General features: G+C 33.2%; 1 protein-coding gene across 5 annotated transcripts; it reads left to right on the forward strand.

The window, feature by feature from the left end:
• The first annotated feature begins 11,333 nt into the window (after positions 1-11,333).
• On the forward strand, positions 11,334-15,708 carry LOC111390239 (zinc finger protein 4-like). 5 transcript variants are annotated; one of them, XM_023015249.1, is made up of 3 exons: positions 11,334-11,564; positions 13,043-13,349; positions 14,706-15,708. In XM_023015249.1, the coding sequence occupies exon 3, from the start codon at positions 14,761-14,763 to the stop codon at positions 15,490-15,492; it is 732 nt and encodes a 243-aa protein (XP_022871017.1). In that variant the 5' UTR covers positions 11,334-11,564; positions 13,043-13,349; positions 14,706-14,760; the 3' UTR covers positions 15,493-15,708. The 5 variants fall into 5 exon arrangements, with proteins under 5 accessions (XP_022871017.1, XP_022871018.1, XP_022871019.1 ...); XM_023015250.1 differs by having other exon boundaries at positions 14,709-15,708; XM_023015251.1 differs by having other exon boundaries at positions 13,051-13,349.
• Positions 15,709-22,866: the final 7,158 nt, after the last annotated feature.

Consider the following 22,866-nt stretch of genomic DNA (forward strand, 5'->3'; position numbering starts at 1 on the left):
AAATTTAAATTTATTTTACATTTATTCTAGTGTACTACTGTACTAAATAATTATTTAAATAAGTGTAGTTTATATTTGTTGATACTATTGCATATTAAGCAGGGACACATTAGAAAATTTTAAAAATCAGCTATATTCTCAATAAGGAAGGTGGTCTACAATTGGGGACAGACGAAAAAGAAAAGTAAAACTATCTTTATAGAAAAATGCCTGTTATATATCACAATATATGTAATCTTTACACATTGATGATGTGTAAGAAAGAAAGTGACTTTTTATTTTATTTGGTTGATAAGATTTTAATCTAATCAAGTCTTCTCACATCATCTGTTGATAAATAAATCAATTTTGCTATTTGTACATTCAGGGTTGACACCCCTCACATGAGAGAGGGGCCTACAATTATTTTATTACATGTGTACCCCCTCTTTTGTAAGGAGACGTCAATCCCAAATGTACAAATAGTAAAATTCTAAATAAATATGTAAATTATGATATATATAGTATAATCAATTTTTATGGGACAGAGGAATAATAGACAAATCACCAACCAATGAAACAATGAGCAAAACAAAACATTGTACAAACATTTGTTTGAAGATAAGTACGAGAAAATTCATAACAAATTTTTTGGTCAGGGGCTCGATGCAAATAACATTCCTTCCCTTCCACTTACCTACCTTTGTTTATTCATAATTCAACATTGATAGATAATAAATTTCCTTTAATAATTGCAATAAACAAAGAAAGAAATGTGAATGTAATCTTACCCAAATCTGATTTGGTCGGAAAATAATATTATAATATGGATTAATATAATTATTTATATAATTAAAGTCTTATTTGGGTTGGTGCTCTATTATCTAGGGCAAGTCGGTAAAAATGCTTTGAATGAAATGTTCTGTATATTGAAGCTGTCGGCTTTTCTTCAGACTTAGGATTCTAATTAATGTACCTTAATACTTTAATTATTTATTAGGAAATTTTGTAAATTATTTTTTAACTGATTCGGGATGAGAATACTGAATCTTGGAATTCTACTTAAAGAATTTTTACTTTATTATTATTATTTCTTTTGGCGCCTCCAAAGCGCCGAATCCAACGTGCACGGGACCATGACCCAGGCCAGAGGTGCTAATGGAATTGTACATACATCTGACATAAGTAAGTACAATATTTTATAAACTAGTCCATTTTTAGTTAATTTTCAAATGTGGGATTCATTCCCTTATATTCAAAGATATAAAAATTTAATTTAAAGTTTTTTATTTTTTAAGTAAGGACTTTGCTACAAAAACAAGAGGCCTAACATGATCGAACCCCACCAATAGGTGGAGGGGTTTCATTTTTTTGCGTGGGATCCACCCTCATGGGTGGGGTTTGATCAGGAGGCCTGTCATGCCCACCTATTTTTCTAGCAAAATTCTTTTAGTATAGACACTTCCGGAACATATTCCAATTACGATGTCTCAAACGCACATTGATTTGCAAATTGGAAATCCCATTGTTAGATATGTTAACTGAGGAAGAATTTTGTTTAAGATTATAACAGATTGTATATTTTTGGGATTTAAAGGGCTTGGGATTTTTCTTTAATATTGCCAAGGGTTGTTGTCGTGCGCTGAGGAGCAGACATAGGAAATTTTAATTAGTGGACACGATAAAATTCTATACAAATCAAATATTTTGTTCTTGATTTTTGAATGATTCATACTTTATCCAAGAAAATGCAGATTTACATTTTTTTTTTTTAAAAAATCATTAATATTTTGCTCATCATTTTCATCAATTTGATTTTGAACAATCAATTGATTAATATTTTGTGTATTTAATACAAACAATCAATTCAAGTGATCGAAAGAAAAAATATATAACCAATATTAAATCAAATAAATACAATTCGTTAAATATAATTTATTCTATGTATAATAAGTTCAAACACATTCTATATACACAATGAGGGTAGAAGAAATTATAGACAAATTTTAAAAAATCAAAAGAGTTAAGGTGTTGGTAAAAGGCGTGAGGGAGAGTGTAAGATAGTGCAAGAAAAAAGAGATAAAAAATTCAAATTTATTGAAATTTTGTCCATGTTTGATGGGAATTAAAATCATATTCTTAATAAATTTTGATAAAAGTTAAGGATTTCATGAAATATGTTATTAAAATTAATTGTTAATTTTGATTTAAATTAAAATTTAGATTTCAATCGATATCAAACAAGACTCATATATATAAAAAAAAATAATAAGAAAAAAATCAAAAGTTGTGAGGGAGGATGGGTTCAGCTGACCCCCTAGGACCCCCCTTGGGTCCGCCCCTATGTTCACAACGGTCAAGTGCGGGAACCAAACCGAACATTCCAACATTTGACCCAAGATGCTCATCTTCAAGATTTAGAGGCGAAGCACACGAATCAGACTTAGACGTCCCCATGGACTCTAGAGTGCAAGCCAAGAAAGCTCCCACCTAGAAGTTAAAACTATGCTTACCAACCAACAATATTAATTAATTTGATCAAATCTTGATAAATATAAGAATATCATCATAAACTCCGACGACGATGATGGTAGTGAGATATCTTCTCTATCTGTTGTTGAGGACATTTAAATGCTTTCGTACATTGTCATGTTGTAACCACTTCAAATAAGAAATTCATTGTCATTGTCATGATTTATTTTGATGAAGTGGTGAAGTTAATGTAGTTCGACAGTTTACGAACTCTTCGATGTGATTTCGAATTGTCATAGTTTGAAATTTAGTACGTGGCTGATGTTGAAATCATAGTACTAAATTTATGTTTTGTACCGTTTGTCGAATGATTATTAAGTGTTGAAATGAATTGATAAAATAACGTAGAAATGCAAAAGTATATTATTCATGAAGGACAAATTCGATGTTAACATGAATACAAAAACATTTGAGTGCCTAAGTTTGTCTATGGTATTGGGTTCCTACACGTTTGCTTATTGTGTCTGTAACCATTACACCATCCAAATTTGCGTGCTCATCGACATTTCTTTTTTGTCAAGATTAAGCTTTTCAAATAATTTATTGATAAGCTCTTTAAATCCAATGTCACTTCGAATAACAATTGATGCTGTTAAGTTCCCAAACCACTTTCGCTCGTCTTCCATGTTGACAAATGTACCACCATGCGAGACAATGAATCTCATAACATCTCCTATATTTGCATTTCATCAATGCATATAATATTAGCTAACACGAGCACTTAAAACAAACATGCTACCCGTAAGCAAGATGGTCAATGATAAACAAAAAATGTTCTATAATTTCGCAAAGTTTGTAACATAATTCTTGACATTTAAAACAATATCAAGAATTATATTTGAAGTATCATTCTCGACATTTATAAAATGTCAAGATCGATATGTTGGTCAGACACTTCACCATATGCATTTATTATCTTCTTCAGTTTCAACGACCATTTTTGTAAGAAATTTATTCCACTATAAATGATATTGTCAATACATTACAACCATTGCAAATCCACCAATCAAAATTATTTAAATATGTTGTGACATCATGTTTGAAAATACAAAACAATAAATATAAATTTGATTTTAAAATCCTCAAATAAGCTTACAACAAGTATCTATTAATTATTTGGAAAATCTAATCGTCCATTTACGTCATATATATCACAACAACTATTAAACACAACTTATCAACAAAAATAAGATTTTGAAAAAAATTTACCTTCTATCAAGAATTGTGGATGAAATTAAATTTCTCGAAATATAATTATATGATTTTCTTCTGAATTAGAAGTAGATAAATTTTCTTGAGTTAATGATTTTTCTATTTCTCCATCTTCATTTCTATCTAAAATCATTGGTCATTACCTAATAGATATTGAAAGAAAATTAACCCATTGGGTATTACCTTGCATTAATGTAACTTCTCAAGGAAGTTACTTTTTTTCTAAAAATTTGTGACAAACTGAAAAGGAAAAAAAATTTGCTTCATTTTTCGCTAAGGGTATAAAAGACAATTTTATACCAAATTTGGCCATTTTTGCAAGAGCAATCAAAATTATATACTTTTCAATTGACAACAGGGGCGGAGCAGATATTTTGAGTTAAGGGCCACAATCAAACTCTATACAAATCGAATAATTTGCTCTTGATTTTTGAATGAATCATTCTTGACCTGTGAAAATGCATATTTATATTTAAAAAAAACATTTCTTAATTAATATTTTACTCATCATTCTCATCAATTTGATTTCGAACAGTTATTTTATAATATTTTGCTCATCACAAGAAAAAGCATATTTATGTTTAAAAAATTTATAGTGTATTTGATACAAACAACCAATTCAAGTAATTGAAAGGAAAAACATATGACCAATATTCAATATTAATAATCAATCAATTAGACATAATTTGTTAAATATAAGCTAAAATTTAGATTTCAATCGATACCAAGCAAGAATTTATACCCCCAAAAAAAAAAAAAAAACCCTCAAAAGTTGTGGGGTCAAGTGAACCCCAGGACCCTCTTGGGTTTGCCCCTGATTGACAAGCATGCAATTGGCCATTTTTTAAAATTTCCCTTTTGATAAAAAAATAAAAATAAAAATGGAACTCAAATATGACATTAAGGGTTCGTTTGATTATAAAGATGAAATTTGGATGGAAAAAACGAATTTCAAGGAATTAAATTGTCTAGAAATTATTTTTCTGGGAATTGTCAATTTATTGTGTTTGATTGGTATAATTTTTCACGTGAAAAATGTTGAAATAAAAGTANTAGAAATTATTTTTCTGGGAATTGTCAATTTATTGTGTTTGATTGGTATAATTTTTCACGTGAAAAATGTTGAAATAAAAGTATTTTTGATATTCGTTTGACTTTGTTTTATATGAAAATTATCAATTAAAAGGATAAAATTTGATTCCATCGCAAAAAGAAGAAAAAAATCAAAGAAAATCTGTCTTTTAATATTCGTTTTGTTTTGTTTTACATGAAAATTGTCAATTAAAGGGAAATATTTTTTTACAATAATTCTTAAAATTTATTTTCATTGTCAAAAAAAATAAAAAAACTCGAACAGTAGCCTAGAAAATGAAAAACATGTTCAACCGTGGGAATTGAAATTCCTTATTTTTGTGGAATTGAAGGTCACGTGGGTGAAAGTGAGAAAACCAATTGCCTAGAAATTATTACCTATCAAACATGCAAAAACTTGGAAAATGGTGAAAAATTTTCCATTTTCCATGAAAAATATGGTAGATCAAACAGGGCCTCATATAAAAATTTGACGAGACTAATCCTATGTCAACAAAGTCATTTGAAATCTATGGTAAAACATCGTAGTTCGACGTTCAGACAAGTACCATGTTTTGTCACAATCAAGCAGGTTTGTTTAATGAACAAATGAAGTGGGGTTTAGGTTTTAGGGTAAATTACATAAAATAATTTTGAACTCTTTGACCATCTTCGTCTAGCCCCCATTAAATTATTTTTATTTTTCTTTCTACTATTTTTAACTACATAATCTTTCATAAAATAATATTACACATAAATTGAAAGTTTTTTTTTCTTTTTCAATCACTAATTTTTTTTAAAAAAAATACTATTCCATATATTAAAATTTGAAATAATTGGAGCCAAATTGGGATAGAAACACTTCTTATTCATAGATGAGGAAATTTCACAAAATGTCCATTTTTATTTAATCATTTGCAAAAATATCCACCATTGCAAAAATGTCTAATTTGAAAGAAATTAGACCAAAATACCTTTATTAACAATTTATAATTTCACATTAAGACAAAAAATGGATATTTTTACAATATTGTTATTGACCAATAAAATTTTGACACATAACCTACCATATTTATTTCAAAAAGTATACATGTCAAATCACAATAAATGTTATGTTTTTATTGATTCAGAAATGTCGAAAACGACATTTTTAAATGTAGAAAAATGTCAAGTTCAAAATGAAATATCATTCTAGAAATGTCGAGAAATATTATTTTAATGTAACTTTTTATGGAAGCCACTTTTCAAAATTCATGATAAATTCATAAAAAAATAAATGTCGAGAACGATATTTAAAATGTCGAGAATACCATTTTAAAATGTAGCTTTTTATTAAAAGTATAATAGAAAAGTTGAGACTAAATTTAAATAAATGAACACTTTTCAATTCATACCTTTAAAATTGCACATTCGTAAAAATGCCCTATCATAGATACAAGAACCCTGCTTTTTGGACAGGGGCACATGGCGGCCCTGTTTTTGGTCTTGTCCTTCTGGCTTTTTTGTAGATACAAATGAAAAATTTATTAGTACAAGCAGCAAAGCAATTATTGTTAATCTTACGATGAATAATCGAATTCATTGTGAGAGTGGAGCTGACATTTCCATCTTAAATTGCATTATTTAAATTTATGATAAGCATGTACCTTGAGTATTACTAGTAATTGAATAATAATATTAAAAATATGTAATAAGACTTGGAGTATACGTGTTTTTATCTTTATTAGATGTAGAATTTTACTCTTAAGAGAATGTCCATGCACAATCACATTAATTTTTTAGAAGTTCTTAACCAATACGACATATTGCCTCCATGACAAATGTATTTATTAACGATTATAAAAGATAATCAATGCTCAATCGAATGGATACTAATAACTCCTAGTACCAATTAATGGGAAAGACACGTAGATTAGTCCAAATATCAAATTTTAACTATACAATTTTTAGGATCCACAACTTTTATCTACTTTTAAACCACGTATTCCTTGAAATTCACTGTTTACAAACATTAAAAAATTTAGCGAAGCAAGCACATAGCGTTGTTACACACTAAATGGTGAAATACAAGAAAAACCAGTCTCTATATTCCATATCTTTAATTCTCTAGATCGTATCAGAGCCAAAATACTCTTATGAGTAGCTCCTCCTATCCCCTCTCTCATCCAAATAAATGCTACCGCACAAATAATTTTCCATCCCACTCCTCAATTTTTCTTCATGGGAAGCACACTTTCATTATCTTCTTTAACTCTAGGCCCATATCGAAATCTAGATTTTAATCACATATTTTATGAGATTCATAATTTCTCAATAACACATTTCATCAAATTTTATCAAAATCTATTAAAAATGTGATTTTAATCCCCACCAAACAACCCCCTAGGTCTTAATGTATTGACATTACATTATTCCCTTAACAAAGTCACCAATGATGGCATTTCTTCTCCTAACAGTCCATCCTCTATGAATGCGTCAAGATAAACTCATCATCCATGCTAACATCGCATCTCTCTCTGAATCCATTGTTGTCATTTTCCTCTAGTGTTCATGATGCTTGGAGGCATCTAATTCGTGTTTTCTCCATCTCGTATTATTCATTTCAAAGACCAATTATTCAAAGCTAATTAGCTGTGGAATTTCTTCTCAAGATTAAAAATGTTGATGAATTAACAATCCCTCCACCGGAATTAATGGATTGTTGACTTGAGCATGTCCCATCACATCAATTCCAATCTCAATAATTCATCCATTCACCAGTATTATGAAGGTTTAGATGATATTGTTCTTGGTAATGGTACAAGTTTGCCAATTACACAGTTTTTATTTATCTCTTCATCAGTTTATGGTTTTTAAGTTCTTTGGGTTCCTTCTATGAAAAATATACTTGTTTCTCAATTCATTAAATCTAATTGTGCCTCTATTGGATTCTTTCCCTCTAATTCTTTTGCAAAGGATCATCTATACACGGAGCGCCAATCATTTGCGGACCAAACAACCATATCTTTATGAGTGGTCATCTTCCGTGACCGACTCCTGGGTATGATGAGATCTCCGGCTATGTGGCACGGTCTTCTTGGTCACCCAGACGTTAAGACAGCTAAACTCTTCTGGTGCCCCTCGGGACATAGTTCAGTGGTGCAAAGGACAGGAGTGATGTTATCTCACGCCTTGCTGGCAGCCGCAGCGTGGGAGTCCGATTCCTAAGATATGGAATTTGACTCTTTGTAGGTGCAGTGTACAGACAGTTTTTGTTCCCTGACTTGTTGGGGCACATCCCGCGATTTATCTCCCTCACAAAGCTTTAGAGACAGGGCGATTGGGGGGCTTCAAGGTTGGGGTTCAACCTTTTTAACTAAACTCTTCTGGTTCCAGTTCCATGTTTGAGTTCTGTCAATGTAATGAAAGCCATCAATTTCAATGTGGCATATCTAGTCTTTAGACTCGGGCTCCTTTAGACCCATATATACTGATGTTCAAAATCCAAGTCCAGTCAAATCATTTGATGATTTTTTTTTTACCGATAAATGTAAATATCATTGATAAAAAATGTTCCATATACAAGTACACCGGGCATTTCCGGACGAATCAAAAGCCAATGTCACATACAATTACTCCGGGCATACCCGGGAGAGACAAAAGAAAGTGAAATGCAAAAAAGATCAATGACCCGATGTCAAGGATTCGAAACGGATCAAGACATCCGGATACAAGGTAAACATAACTTTGTATACGTGTGTCTTAATCCGTCTCACAATGCAATCCAAGTCTGGTGAGAGGTTTTCGAAAATCTTCCTATTCCTATTCGATGATTTTTTAGTACTATGTTATCTGAGTCGACACTATACTAAGCCCTTGTTTGACAACAATTAAAAAGAGATTTTTTAGAAAAATGAGTTTTCGAATAGTGAAATTTTGGAGAATGTGTGATTTAAAAGTAGGAAAAAATTTTGAATTTACGTATAAAATATTTTATTGTGAAAATGTGTGGTTGAAAATAAATTTGAGAAAAAAGAATTTTTAAAAAATGGTCGTGGTTTAAACGCTTTTGATTTTATCCCTCTTATTAAATATAAAATTTGACATAATGTTTTCCCACTCAATCTATGTCCCCCGTCTCCTTGGTTGTGACCTGGTCGATACTGCTCGCTCCACTATTAAAATTAGGCACCTCAACTTTGGATGTTACTGTACCTACGGCTGCCAATACGCTCTTCAACGCCTTAAATGTCTTCTTAGAGAGCCCGAATTCATCACTTCAATTTCCCAATCACATCATGAGGTAGACTTTGCTACTTCCATTCCTCCACCCTCAGCTAATTCTTTGGTCCCCGATCCCACCTACAATATTCATCCCATGATAACACGCTCTAAAGAACACATGTATAAGCTAAAAATCGTCTACACTTCATCTACCCGCCACCACTACACAAATCCTTAGAACTCTTCATTTTTAATTGCACATTTTCCAAAAAAATTAATTTTCACGTTATTGTGTAATTTTTCCTTTCTTTTTAATCACATTCACCAAAAAACACATTTCAATGAATCACTTCTCAAAATAATCTTTATCGATCAAATGCCGAATGTCTTAATTGGTGCATGCCATGTCAGCTGAACTAACAACTCTTCTTCACAATCAAACATGGGAACCCGTCCCCCCAATCCCTCTAAAAATATGATGGATTGCAAATGAGTGTTTCGAATCAAACAAAACTCAAATGGCATAATCTCTTGTTACAAAGCATGCCTTGTAGGAAAGGGACATTGGTTTTGACTTATGTGACGTGTTAGAAATCTAGCAAAGATTATGTATGCTATGATACAACTGGCTAAGAATCGAGCTAGTGGTTGTGAAGAAATATTACATTGATACCAATTATTAACAATTTATCCAAGTAGTTGCGTGCGCTAATACCACTTGTTAGAGAATTGCAAAATATGACATAATATGAAGTAAAGATCACAGAACAAGAACATAAAGAATTAATGTGGAAAACACTACAGACAAAGAAAGGAAATTTTATTCATAAGGAGAGAAAAATACAAAGTTATATTCTAATTCTGCACAATGAAGTGCAAGACTTAATTCAAAGCCAACAATCATGTACAGTATATATAGGACTCAAAAGAATATATTATAGATAGAAAGAGGATAAAAAACGAGCCGGGGAAAAAGAAAACAATGTTTTTCGAAATAACACTGCAGCTCGAGCACCAGGAAGGTGGCACGCGACGCACGAGCGATAAAGCAAACGGTAAGGGACGGCACTCAAATGCCCCAAATGACACTCAGGTGCCTTGTTTTTGGTCCAAAATTCATTTCTTCTTGAATGGCGCCTAGGTGCCCAAATTGATGCTCCAAAAACTCCAATATCTAACTTTGATCCCTCTAATACGATTCGTCAAACGATCCATCAAAAAATCCAATATAGGTCAAAGTTCAACATGATGTACTAACGTTAGTCTTTAATCAAGATGAACATATTGACTTAATTGAAATAAAAATGCAAGTTTAATGTTCCTCTTTGAAACCAAGTGAAGCAGGGAGGTCAAAATGAAACTTCACTTGGTTGACTAAAAGTATTTTTGACCTTTAAAATTAGAATAATTCTAATTGTTTTCTTCATAGAATTTTTATAGATGTTGCAGTGGTAGCATTTGTGTTGATGTCTCTCTATTTTTTTATTTTTTTTTCAAACAAAAATTGCCAAATACCCCCTGTATAAATATTGTGGACCAAATCCTTTAAGTGTAACAAGGTTCTTAAAATGCCTCCCGGGGCATAATTCAATGGTGCAAAGGATAGGAGTGACGTAGTCTCAATCTTGTTGACAGTCGCAATGTGAGGATTCGATTCCTGATATATGGAATGTGACTTTTTGTGGGCACCAGTGTACGGGCAAACTCTTGTTCCCTGATCTGTTGGGACACATTTCACGACTTACTTTGCTTACGATGTTTTAAAGATGAGACGATAGGGACCCTCAAGGTTGGGGTTCAACCTTTAACAAGTTTCTTAAAATTAGTGATCTTATGTGTTATGGTGAGTTTGTCTATTAAAAAGGGTTTCAATCTAGGATTAGATCGTGTAATATTTGAGGATCAGCTTTATAAGTGGGTGTGGTCCATACTCTTGTCTGGGTGCCCAGTGGCATGATTGGGTGGTGAAAATGTTGTCTGCTCTGACATGGGCTAACACAGGGCTAGTATGCATGTCATCAGTCATTCATTTCACTACATGAGAATGGACGAATATGTGATGGGAATGGGGAAGTTATGGGTGTCCATTTCAGCAAGAAAAAAAGGCATTTTTGAGGTAACAAAAATCTCTAAAGAATCTTTCATACTTTATTTTATTTTTTAACTTGTGGATGGAGGATCAGTAAGAGGAATACATTAATAAAGACACTCATTTTTGTGTCCTGGTGGACTTGCACTTGCTTACTCTTTCTTGGCCTTTTCTTGCACTGTCTTATAGTGATTGCCTTTTTTATTCATCTCCAGTAGTTTGATGAGCCAACAAAAATAGTTTTATGTCTGTTAACGTTATTTGCTTTTTTCCTCTCTCTCTCTCTCTCTCCAATGATCTTATCTTCATCTGCCTCCTATTATCCTCTCTCCAGCTTGCACTACTCCATGTTCATGCCTCTCTCTCTCCTATTTCCCCTCACCAGTACTTATTATCCTTTCTTCTCCATATATGGTAAAACCTAGAATTCACACAAGTCTGTCTTGTCACCACTGAAGCCGAGGCCTGCAGTTTAAAGGTACTATTGAGGAGTATTCAATAAACGTATCTTCTTTTCTAGCCATAGCTTGTACCCATTATCTTGTATGCTTTTCAAGTACTACTAGGTCTCGTTTTATTGCTAATGAAGTATGATCCAGTACTGTAGATTCTTAAAACTTTTGTCAAGTTTTAATGGGTTTTGTCATGAATTATTGATTCTGTCAATTCGTTTCTTGAGTTGACAGTGGATCTTTGGATGTTACTTATATTTCTTGATTTTTTCCATGCCAAAGTTTATGATCTTGAGAATTTGTTAGGGTGACTTCAAGTTCAATTAATCTGTTGTTCATCTTGCTTCCGTTATGGGAATTTTTTTTGGGTTAGCAAGAATTTTGCTGCTTCTCCTTTGTGACTGATTCCATAAGTGCACAAAACCACAAAAAATGTTGCATTTATTTTCTTTTTACTTACTGTTAAAGTAGAAAGATATGTGCCTGCTTTTTTCCCATTATTTGTAGCGAAGTAAATGACAAAACAGGCAAGGGCTACATTTTTATCTGATATATTTTTTCCTATCTTCTCTATTTTTACTTTATGAATCAAATAATTTACTTGACATTTGATGCTTCTTGAAAAAAAAATTCTGGTATTTTATTTTATTTACTGTCATTCAAGTTATCATTTCCAACTCTATTCTGGTTCCACGAACGAAATGGTGCACACGTCGTGCCTTGGATGAAAAATGAAAAGGACTTTGCTATTTGTACATCCGGGTTGACTCCCCGGATGGGGTATTTTTAAGTAAATAAGTTTGTTCTTTACTAGACACTTGAGCAACTATTAGACGAACATATTGTTCACATATTATTTTTATTATGCCATTGTCGAGTTTAATACGAACATAGAAATAGTTTCAATCACCAAGAGCTGTTCATAATTTATGTCCTTGTTTGAAATGCATTTTTGAGATATGCCTTTACTTATACTTGATTTAGTATGGATTTCTTTTCATTTCTATAATTTAGAGAATTATGTGGGATTATTTTACTCAAGTATTCAAAACAATGATTTAATGCTCAAGATGATCCATTTTGGTTAGACATTTTATGAGTTTCAGTCTACTATCTCAACTAAGAGTATCTGATCCCTGTGTTAATTTCACATAGTAGATTACATGGAACTTAGATGATGATGTGTTCTTGAGAATGTCTTATTTGAAAGCCTTTTCGAGCCACAAGCACCTCTTTGAATGATGTTTGAATGTGTGATATAACTTCAGCAAACCGTCTTATAACTTGAAACAAATGTGTAAACAACTAAACTGAACTCCTAAGATAAACCGCTCCTAGATTTTGATATTTCATTCTGATTGAGGACATCTGCAGAACTGCCGAACTTGGAAAATTTTTGTCTCTTCATTGCCAAACTCTGAATTGAACAATTTTCAAAATTGATAAAATCTTCTATGCTAAACTCTAGTGGTCAGAGGTCCTAACCAAAGTTCAAATTATTTAGAACCCCAGGCTATGCGGGAAAAGTGTTTGTGTTGTTGGATGATGAGGTATAGTAACCCTCCAATTGGTTGAGTAAACTTCAGTGTGCAGCAGAAGCTCTAAGCAATTTTTTCTGTGGTGGAGAACTTGAGATTTTCAGTATCTCTGAGTCTCTGTATATAAAAAGTCCTTACCTGGCATGGTCATGAGTTATGGTACTCATGATCTGTTCATCTCTAAGCTCTGCGTGATAGTCATTAATTGTACTGGAAAAGCAATGGCTTATCGACCAGCCCACTTACTCGATTGAGGGACACGTCTCAACTCTGGTAATTGCCTTCAAATGAGATTGCTGTCTTTTTATAAAGCTTCTGTGAATGAAATTTTCTTAGTTACGATGTCTTCTCCGTAGTCTACGGATTCTTATTGGCTATTGCCACTTACTTTCTTGAATCTTAAAATTGTGCATGATGCATCCTTGTTCTCCTACACATTAGCTCTCACTTAGACGCAGAATCAAATTCACAAGAACTTGTAATTCTCGTTCCCTCAACTGATGTGACCCTCTTTCTCTAAGAAGGTTGTGCGCCATATGGCAAATTCTGGCATGTGTTCGGTACGCAAATCATTTTCGTGCTGCTTTTGCAACGTTCACAACGAAACAGTTAAAGCCAGAATTTAAGAGAAGTGTTAGGCATTCAATGATACTTGAAAGCTTGAATGAGCTTTCGTATGGATTAAGTAATTAAAAGGTCAACGCTCAATATTTAGTGAAATGGCCTTCTTTCACTTGTTCGAAAACAAATATGATACATGAAGGGTTTTTCGTGCTCTTATGTTATCCTAAGTTACAAGGCATCCAGATTGAGTTCTATTCGATTGAAACATGTTCTATAAAAATATATATGAAACGGAATCTCACATCAAGATCCTAAATTGACATGTTTTCATGGGCTTCACTTCTATCATAGATTCAGTCTTATGAGAAGTTTACACTGCTATATGACTCATCAATTATCTGCAAGTGTACGTTTAAGCGTCCTCTCCAATAGAGCCTTTATTAATTATCGATCGAGTTATAGCAAACACGACTAGACCAGCCATCGTGCATATATAACAGAGCTGGCATAGCGAATAGTTATATGTTCCTGAGTTACTGATCTGTCATCACTTGATGTTTATGTTTCACACATGGTTGGATAGCGTTGTGGCCCCAGTATAGATAACTACAGACAAGACATGTTCATCTTGCTAATAAAATGTCAAAAACAGATAAAGTATGTCTGATAATATTTTAGATAAATGAAAAGAAAGTAAATGTCCGATATCTCAGAGATATTTTGATTCATGATTATCAACACTGTCTAAGAAAGGGGACCTGACAGTTCAACTACCATTTATGTAACTTAGATTTGATGGATATTTGTCCTCTTTAAGGGCTTATATGCTTCACCATTGAAATTTATGCTCACTATCCCTCTTGGTCTCCTCCTCCTTCGATCCACCCGTGCCCCTCCGCCGTCCCTGCATTGTCTGTAGTTTTTCCATTTCATTGGTTTAGCATATAATATGTTCTGTCATACTTTCAGTAAAGTGTGTTTTAGATTATGTACCCCAATGTTAAATCTAAATTTGACGGCTGAATGCTTATATGAAGTTATTAACATTTAACACACCTTTTCCAGCAGCAGTTTTCCGGAGTACTGCTTGAGAGGAAATCAAAATCTTTACTTCACTAGCATGAAGTCCCTGAATTTTAACCTTGAGTCTGAAGATGAATCTGAAGTCAGTAGCCAAGTGGCTTCCAATGTATCCATCCAAGAAATTCCTCCAGGTCATTCCAAGGAAACCAATGCCACTTTGTCTGGCCTTACAGACCCGATCAGCCTTCAGAACGACTCGATGCCCATTACTCTTGACCTGACACTTGGTTTCAACAGCAGTGATGCTGAGTTGAATGGTATGGGCCAAACTAGTGGTCATCCTCCAGTAGTATCTAGAGTCTTCTCCTGTAACTACTGTCGGCGAAAATTTTACAGCTCGCAGGCTCTGGGAGGACATCAGAATGCGCACAAGAGAGAGAGGACACTTGCAAAACGGGCTATGCGGATGGGCATGTTATCCGATCGATATGCTAGTTTGGCTTCTCTACCTCTTCACGGATCTGCATTTCGATCTCTAGGAATCGAAGCACATGCTTCCATGCATCAACAAGTTGTACAACAAGAGAGGCCTATACATGGGGTAAGAGGAGGAGCAAGGTTTAATCACGGTTATTACGGGTTGCCACTATATATGGAGGATGATGAAGTAGAAATGTATTGGCCTGGAAGCTTTCGACAAATTGAGGGACATAATGGCAATAATCTGGGGATTCATTCAGGACAAAATTCCAACATAAATATTGTAGCAATGGTTCCACCTCCTCCAAGGACAGATTCCTCCTTGCCTGATCTAAATTTAAAATTATAAATTTATAACAAGATTTCTTATTCGAGTTTCTGTGTCATTTTCTTTTAACTTGTGACTTCAATTATATGTCAAATTGTACAGGGAGATTGAGTATTAGAGATGAACGTCGGATCCTGATTTTCCCTCTACTTTTGACATTTTTTCCAAGTTTATATCCCCCAGTTCATGTATGACTTGATGATGCAATGGATATTAGATTTGCAGTTTGGAATAAAATTGATTCTGATTAGTGTTCTATATTTCATACTCTTGACAGGCTAATTAATTTCTGGGTTTTAATTTGCTTAACTGGTATGGAAAAAAAGATGAAATTCTGGTTAAGAATTCATTACTTCGCAAGTATAATATTTCGTACCTTAGTAGTTGAATTTTTTGACTTCTACAATTTTATGTACTCTGATCCCCAACAAATCAATTACATAGATAATAGATGGATTGCATGAGGTCAAGGAAGGTTACAAGGGAAGATAAATTTTGAATTTCAAGGCACAGTAGCCCATCCAAACCATGTCTTAAGTCTAAAAGAACTATAGCCCTCCGAGGCATAATCCAGTGGTACAAACGATAAGAGTGAGGTTATCTCACGCCTTGCTGGCAGCCGCAGTGTGAGAGTTTGATTCTTGAGACATGGAATCGATCTCCTTATAGGCGCAGTGTACAGGCGGCTCTTGCTTTCTGGCCTGTTGGGGCACAACCCACAATTTACTTCCCTCACAAAACTCTAGGGACTAGGCGATAGGAGCCCTCAAGATTGGAGTTCAACAATTATTTATTTATTTATATAAAAGAACTATACTCTTAGAGTAATTTCAGGAGATTCTGAGTGTATATATACATACACACTTCAACAATAGTCTCTATTTTGACTATCCATTTTACTTTTTTCAATTATCTACATATTTTATTTAACATATATATATATATTATTTTTAATATGTCATTGTCCAGTCAAATTCAAATATGATTTGAATAATTTAAGAAGTAAAATATTGAAATGATAACGTATTAAATGCAATCATTTTCAATTAATAACAAAGAGTGAGCTTGTATCTCTATTTTAAAAAATTAAAATAGAGAATCTATTGAAATTTATTTTTAAGCATTAATTTCGCAAAGTAGAGTGCGTATCATACTTAAAGAGTCTTTTGAAAATACTCTTACATGCAATTAGTTCTCCGAGTTTCAATTCGGAGCGATTAGGCGACTCCATTACCCTTCTTTTCAACCGTATAACAGAAATGACAACGTGGCTGTTAAAAATATGGGATCTCCACATGTTAGGCAAAGTCAGCAAAGTAAATTTCACCACTAGTCACTGAACTTTAGCCTTAATTGTAATCAGATCGCTGAACTTTTATTTCTAGGCAATCACAACACTGATCTTTAATTTCAAGATTCTGATAAAATACTTTTTAACTTTTAATCCTATTTTAATTATATTAAGACCATTAAATAAATAACATAATGCATACCACACAAATAAAATCATAAATACTATAAACAGTAATTATAGAATTAATGATTTTAGTTGCTCAGTATTCATTATTTTATTTATTTAATGATCTTAAAATAATATTAAAAAACACTATTTTTCAGTGTTGTGATTTTGCACATGAAATTCGTAGTGCCATGCTATTATTAATTTATGGAAAAAGCTATTTGTACAACATTTCTTTTACAATTCTTTTCACAGCCTCCTCATAAAGGTGGGGTCCGCGATTATCTTAATTGCTGACCTCACCTATTGCATGTGCATGCGCGCTGTAGATCATGTTATGAAATTGATGTACTCATAGCATGTTTCTTAATTTATTCATATGGGGATGGTAAAATTTATTTTGCTGACTCGGCAGCAATCATGAAGATTCCGTTACTTTTAACGGTCACATCATCAATTTTTTAAGTGGTTGAATGAAATGTTAATGGAGTGACTAATTGCTTGCAAATTAAAGTAGAATATTGTGATTATTTCGAATAAAAATTTAGGGCATGTTCGATAGTGAATTTAAGAATCAATTTTTTGAAACTTAAACAAAAAAGTGGGGCTTAATTGTGAATGAAGAAGTTAAAAATGACGACTGACTTAATGAAGTAACAATAAAAAAATTGATTTTTTTGGATGAAAAGCTAGAAACAAATGGGGGCTTAATAACCTGATCACAAGTAAGCGGGTGAAATTTACCCTACTCAAAAGGTTAAACCCTAACATTAAGGGTCCTCCACCACCCTTACCCTGGAGTATCGTGAGGGAGGTAAATCGCAGGTTTATGCCTCCAAGGGTACAGGGTGGTAAATTTACCCTACTCGATCGTACATAATGAGCGGACCATAGTGATTGAAAGCTTCCTTGTTTTTATGATTAATTAAATGAACAATACAATTTATGTATGTGGGGAGTTACCTACTATAATATTGTGCCGAGAAAATTTAAATGTTAATTGATTTTTACGGGATTCGTGTGGAGATTTCTTACCTATGTAAAGAAAATTATTATCTCAGAAGTTGAGCAACCTGGAGGAGTAGCTACCACAGTAAGCTAGCGTAGGCCCACAATTAATTAATTAATGTGGAAATTACGGAATACCCTAGAGTTAAAATCTAGGATTCTTAAATCAGATGGGATGTTTGTCTTTTCAAAAATCAGAGAGTTGAAAAATTAGATATATTATGCCCTCGTTTGGCTCCCATTATAGTAAATTTCATTACATTTTATTTTTTTCTCTCCTATTTTCAACCACACAATCTTTCATAAAATAATGTTACACGTAAATCGAAATTTTTTTACTTCTTTTTTAACCACTCATTTTTAAAAATAAAATAAAATTATTCCATCCATTTTTACTTTTAGAAAATGGGGGCCAAACGTGGGCTATATATATATATATATATTATATTTTTAATATACACTTTAACAACTGTATATCCCGTGATTTAAGACTTTTAATTTTAGAAAACTTCATAACTTCCCTTTATTTCAAAACCTCCCCCACGTTTCTTCTTCATAAATCTCCCCACGTCTCTTCTTCGCAAACCCACGACCGTAAGGAGCTTTTCGTCGACGTCATTACACCTCCGGTGAAATCCCAGCCACAACCAACACCCACATTATTCCAGAAATTGCATAACCACCAATCTATAAATATTATCATTACGTGAAGGAAAGAACTGAGAACCCAGAGCATAAATGACTCATTCAAGGAGCGAACACCGAGAGAAGAACGTAACAGATGCCTCAGGTAGAAGAGGTAAGAGAAAGGTGGATGAAACACATAAAGTATCCCCGTCTAAAACGCCCAAATCCACGGGGTCAGACTCGAAATCTTCCGCGAAGAATGCATTTCCGTTTGTTCAGTTTTTAATTCAATTGAATCATATGTACGAACCCTAAAATTGATGGGTGATGAGTATTTGATTATGTTTTTTCCAATTTGTGAAATATGCTCTATTCAATTTTTGAGATTTTGAGTTGAATGCTTCAATCTGTTGGTTAAAAATTATTCAATATGGTGAAGTTGGGCTTCTATGGGATTTTGTGGGAGGTTTGTTGAATGGAATTCATGGATGGGTTTCGAAGTTATGGAAACTCATATTTGGGTTGTTAGTGGCTTTATTTTTCATATGATGCGTAGATTGATTTTACATTTCTTAAACTAATGACCTAAATGGCATGTTTGACCATTGAATTAGTACTGTCCTTATTTGATTTACAAATTACTAATGACCTAAATAGCATGTTTGTGACATGCCAACCTATCCGTGACCAAATCCTTTACTTCTTCTGTGACCATTATGCATCTTTAGAGGCTGTGACCTCTGTAATACGTAATTTAATTTTGTGTGATTCATGCAGTAGTAATGTTCTCATATTTGTGACCTGTCAATCCATATGTGACCAACCCCGTTCTTTCTTATGTGACTAATATGCATCTTTGGAGCTTGTGACCTATAAATAGTGGCTTTGTTTTTGTCTTAATTCTGAATTAGTAGTGTAATCAATTATGCCGTTGTGATTTGTCTATACATATGTGACAATTTTTACTTCTTTTCTGACCAATATGCAGGTATGGAAGTATATTGTACCAGACATGATGTTTTTTTTCCAGACTTGACTGTGACATTTACATGATTAAATATGCCGCGTACATGCTACACAATGATATAAGCTCCATGTCCATGAATTTTGAAGCGGTAGAGCATGCTTGGATATAGCATTGTTGTTATTTAAACACCGGGAAATCAAAAAGGCAACGAAGAAGTGTAGCAATCTGGGAAAGAGAGTATCATCATAGAGTGATTGAATATTGCTGTCTGCATATAATTCTGAAGTTGTAATATATGGAATCTGGAATCTTTTTGGATACTACTTTGTAATAACTCCGTATTTTTCATTTTGGAATTTAAATAGTTTGGAACTTTGCGTTCATGGGATTGCTTGAGTATTTACTTTATATTGCTTCGAAGTCAATTATTGTGTTTCATAGTACAAATATATCAAATATTACAAAGTTGTGATCAGTCACATTAATTTTATATAGGTCACATATGCTTGTATATAAGTCACATATCAGTTTTATACATGTCACAAGTGTGTTTTTACAAAACAGAGGTTAAGAACCCACAGTCACAGCACATCTCACAGAATTTAAAGTGGTCACACCACATGTTACAGAGACTTTTGTACCAATCACAGATTAGTTTGTAGAAAAGTCACGGGTTGTTGTACAGGTCACAGATGCTTGTACAATGGTTACATGTCACAGGTAGATTTTCAGATGTGGCACATTACAGACACATATCACAAATAGCATAGGTCACAGATTCTTTTTAAAAAAGTCACAGGTTACTGTATACTGTAACAGCGCAGCTCACAGAGGATTGTATAATGATCACATATCCTTTTTATGCAGGTTACAATTGCTTGTGAAATGATCACAACATGTCACAAACAGATTTTCACATTTGACACACTAGCGCACAGGTCACAGATTCGTTTTAGACAATCACATGTTATTGTATAGGTCATAGGTGCTTGTGTTATGAAAAAGCCACATTATACCAACAGGTAACAAAGGTCACATGTTACAGTTTCGTTTGAAAAAGCTAACAGGGTAATGTTTATAGGCAGATCACAGGTCACAGTTGACTTTAATGTGATCACAACAAAGGTCACATACAGATTTTCACATTTGACACAATATACCAACATGTCAGAGATAGATGCACAAGTCACAGGTTGATATAGAGGTCATGCACAGGTCACATGTTCGTTTTAGTAGTCATAGGTTATTGTGCAGGTAACAAATGCTTATATAATGGTTACAATACATGTCACAAACAAATTTTCAGATCTGACAAATTATACCAACATGTAACAGACAACACGGGTCACAGTTTTGTTTTAAAAAAAGACATAGGTTAATTTTCACGATCATAGATGAGTTTACTATGATCACTACACAGTTCTTTACATTTCAAATGTATATGAATAATGAATAAAAAAAATGAACAAATCATGGCATTATTCATTAAAATAGTGAATTTAGAAATTAAAATGGTGAATTCAACGTCGAATCATTTAAAATTCCCATTGAATTCAGAAACTGAACGTGATTACGTGATTTTAGTGTTCTGATTATGTAAATTCAGAAATTGAACTTCGAATCATGGAATTCATTGAATTACAATTACATACCCGATTAAAATCAAATTTTGGATTTCAATAAAGATTGATGCGGTCGAATCTGTTTCATGAATTAACCTATTGTTTTGATATAATGCAAAGGTAATATTCGAACTGTGACCTGAATTGTGTGATTATTCTCACTTCAGAAAGTTCCGGCGATTGTAGATTGCAAATTCAAATTCCCGTGGCTTATGGAGATGAATTAGGGATGTGATTTTGTTATTTTAGGTAGGTGAATTTGTTATTTTAGAGAGTCCAGATATTGATGGTAAGTTGCCGCTATATATATATATATATATTAGAAACTTCAAACTTGATTCCTTATTTTTGAAATGTACTATATTTATACTCTGGGTTATGAATTTTTCCCTTAATTAATTCCATTAATTATAGTGTTTAACCTACCCCATTTAGCCTTGAGCCCTATTTTGAGGAAAAAAAATATATTTTGATACAGTAATTTTTGAAAAATGTATGGTTAAAATATAAATAAATAATTTGAGTTATGTGTAAAATTATTTTATTAAAGAAATTGTGGTTGAAATGAATTACGAAAAAAAAATGAATATTTGATAAATTGGGGATCAAACAATGTAATCGGAACTGTTGAGCATTTTTATGGGTCTTTATAATATGGTAAAACTATAATTAATATTTAAAGAATAATGTTACTTGTACATAATAGTATAAAGATTGGTCTACATGACGATAATGTTGATGGTATAATTGACTTTATTTTATTTTGTTCTCTTATTTTTCTGTTTCTCTATCCTTTTATATATCATTAATCTGTAAATCAATTTGTTGGAATATGACCTAAATTCCTTTTGGATATTGGTGTTTTGGATTAAGAGGCATTGAAGAATTCTAACGATAAACAAAGGAGAAGAAGAAGTCGCCGCATTTTGGCTTCCCAAGCGCTCATCTCCAGCTTGAGCGCTTAGAATAGGGAGTTCATCGCTAGCCTACCACAAGGTTGGGCGCTCGAGCCCTGGTTGTATCAGGCCTACTGCCCATTTTTCATTCTGATACGATTTTAGGTTTTCATTCTATCTATAAAATCATTGTTAATGATTTTGTTTCGCGCGGGTTAGTCGCTAACAATTAAAAGGGATCAGACGATTGTATAAGGGACAAATCTCTTGAGACAAAGTCTCAAAAAGGGGTGTTCTTTTATTGGCGATGACTTTACAATTGGAAATCAAAAACAAAATGCCTCCAAGGGGCGCAAGCACACAAGTTACTGAAAAAATGTTTAAATCTAAGCTAAGGAATTTAAAATTACATGTTCTCTGTTCGAGAGTTTTTGATTCGGTCATTTGCTCTATGTCTTTTCTCCCTTTTATACTCCATGGATGATCTCTTTGTGATCAACCGCCTAAAAACTACTTGATCGTTCTACAACTGCCCACTTTCCTCGTAATGGCCAACTTGTCATGAAAACTGCATTTTTTAACTGCTGCCATTACTCTTCGTCGTTCAACCGTTTTCGATTGAATTCCTTGAATCGTGGAACGTGATAGGGCTGCTTTAATAACTGCTTTGATAACTGCACTTCTTGATAACCACAACGCTTTATGTTCGCTAAGACCTTGGGCGACTTGAAGATTTGGGCGAGAATAGAGTAACAGCTCTGGGCGACTGCATGGCACTCCATTCGCTCAGATTCTGGGCGACTTGCAAACTTGGGC

This window comes from Olea europaea, unplaced genomic scaffold (genome assembly GCF_002742605.1).
Source record: "Olea europaea var. sylvestris unplaced genomic scaffold, O_europaea_v1 scaffold662, whole genome shotgun sequence".
NCBI classification, from domain to species: domain Eukaryota; kingdom Viridiplantae; phylum Streptophyta; class Magnoliopsida; order Lamiales; family Oleaceae; genus Olea; species Olea europaea.

Excerpts from the sequence above, each read along its gene's own strand:
- LOC111390239 (XM_023015249.1), top strand. The coding sequence starts at position 14,761 with ATGAAGTCCCTGAATTTTAACCTTGAGTCTGAAGATGAATCTGAAGTC.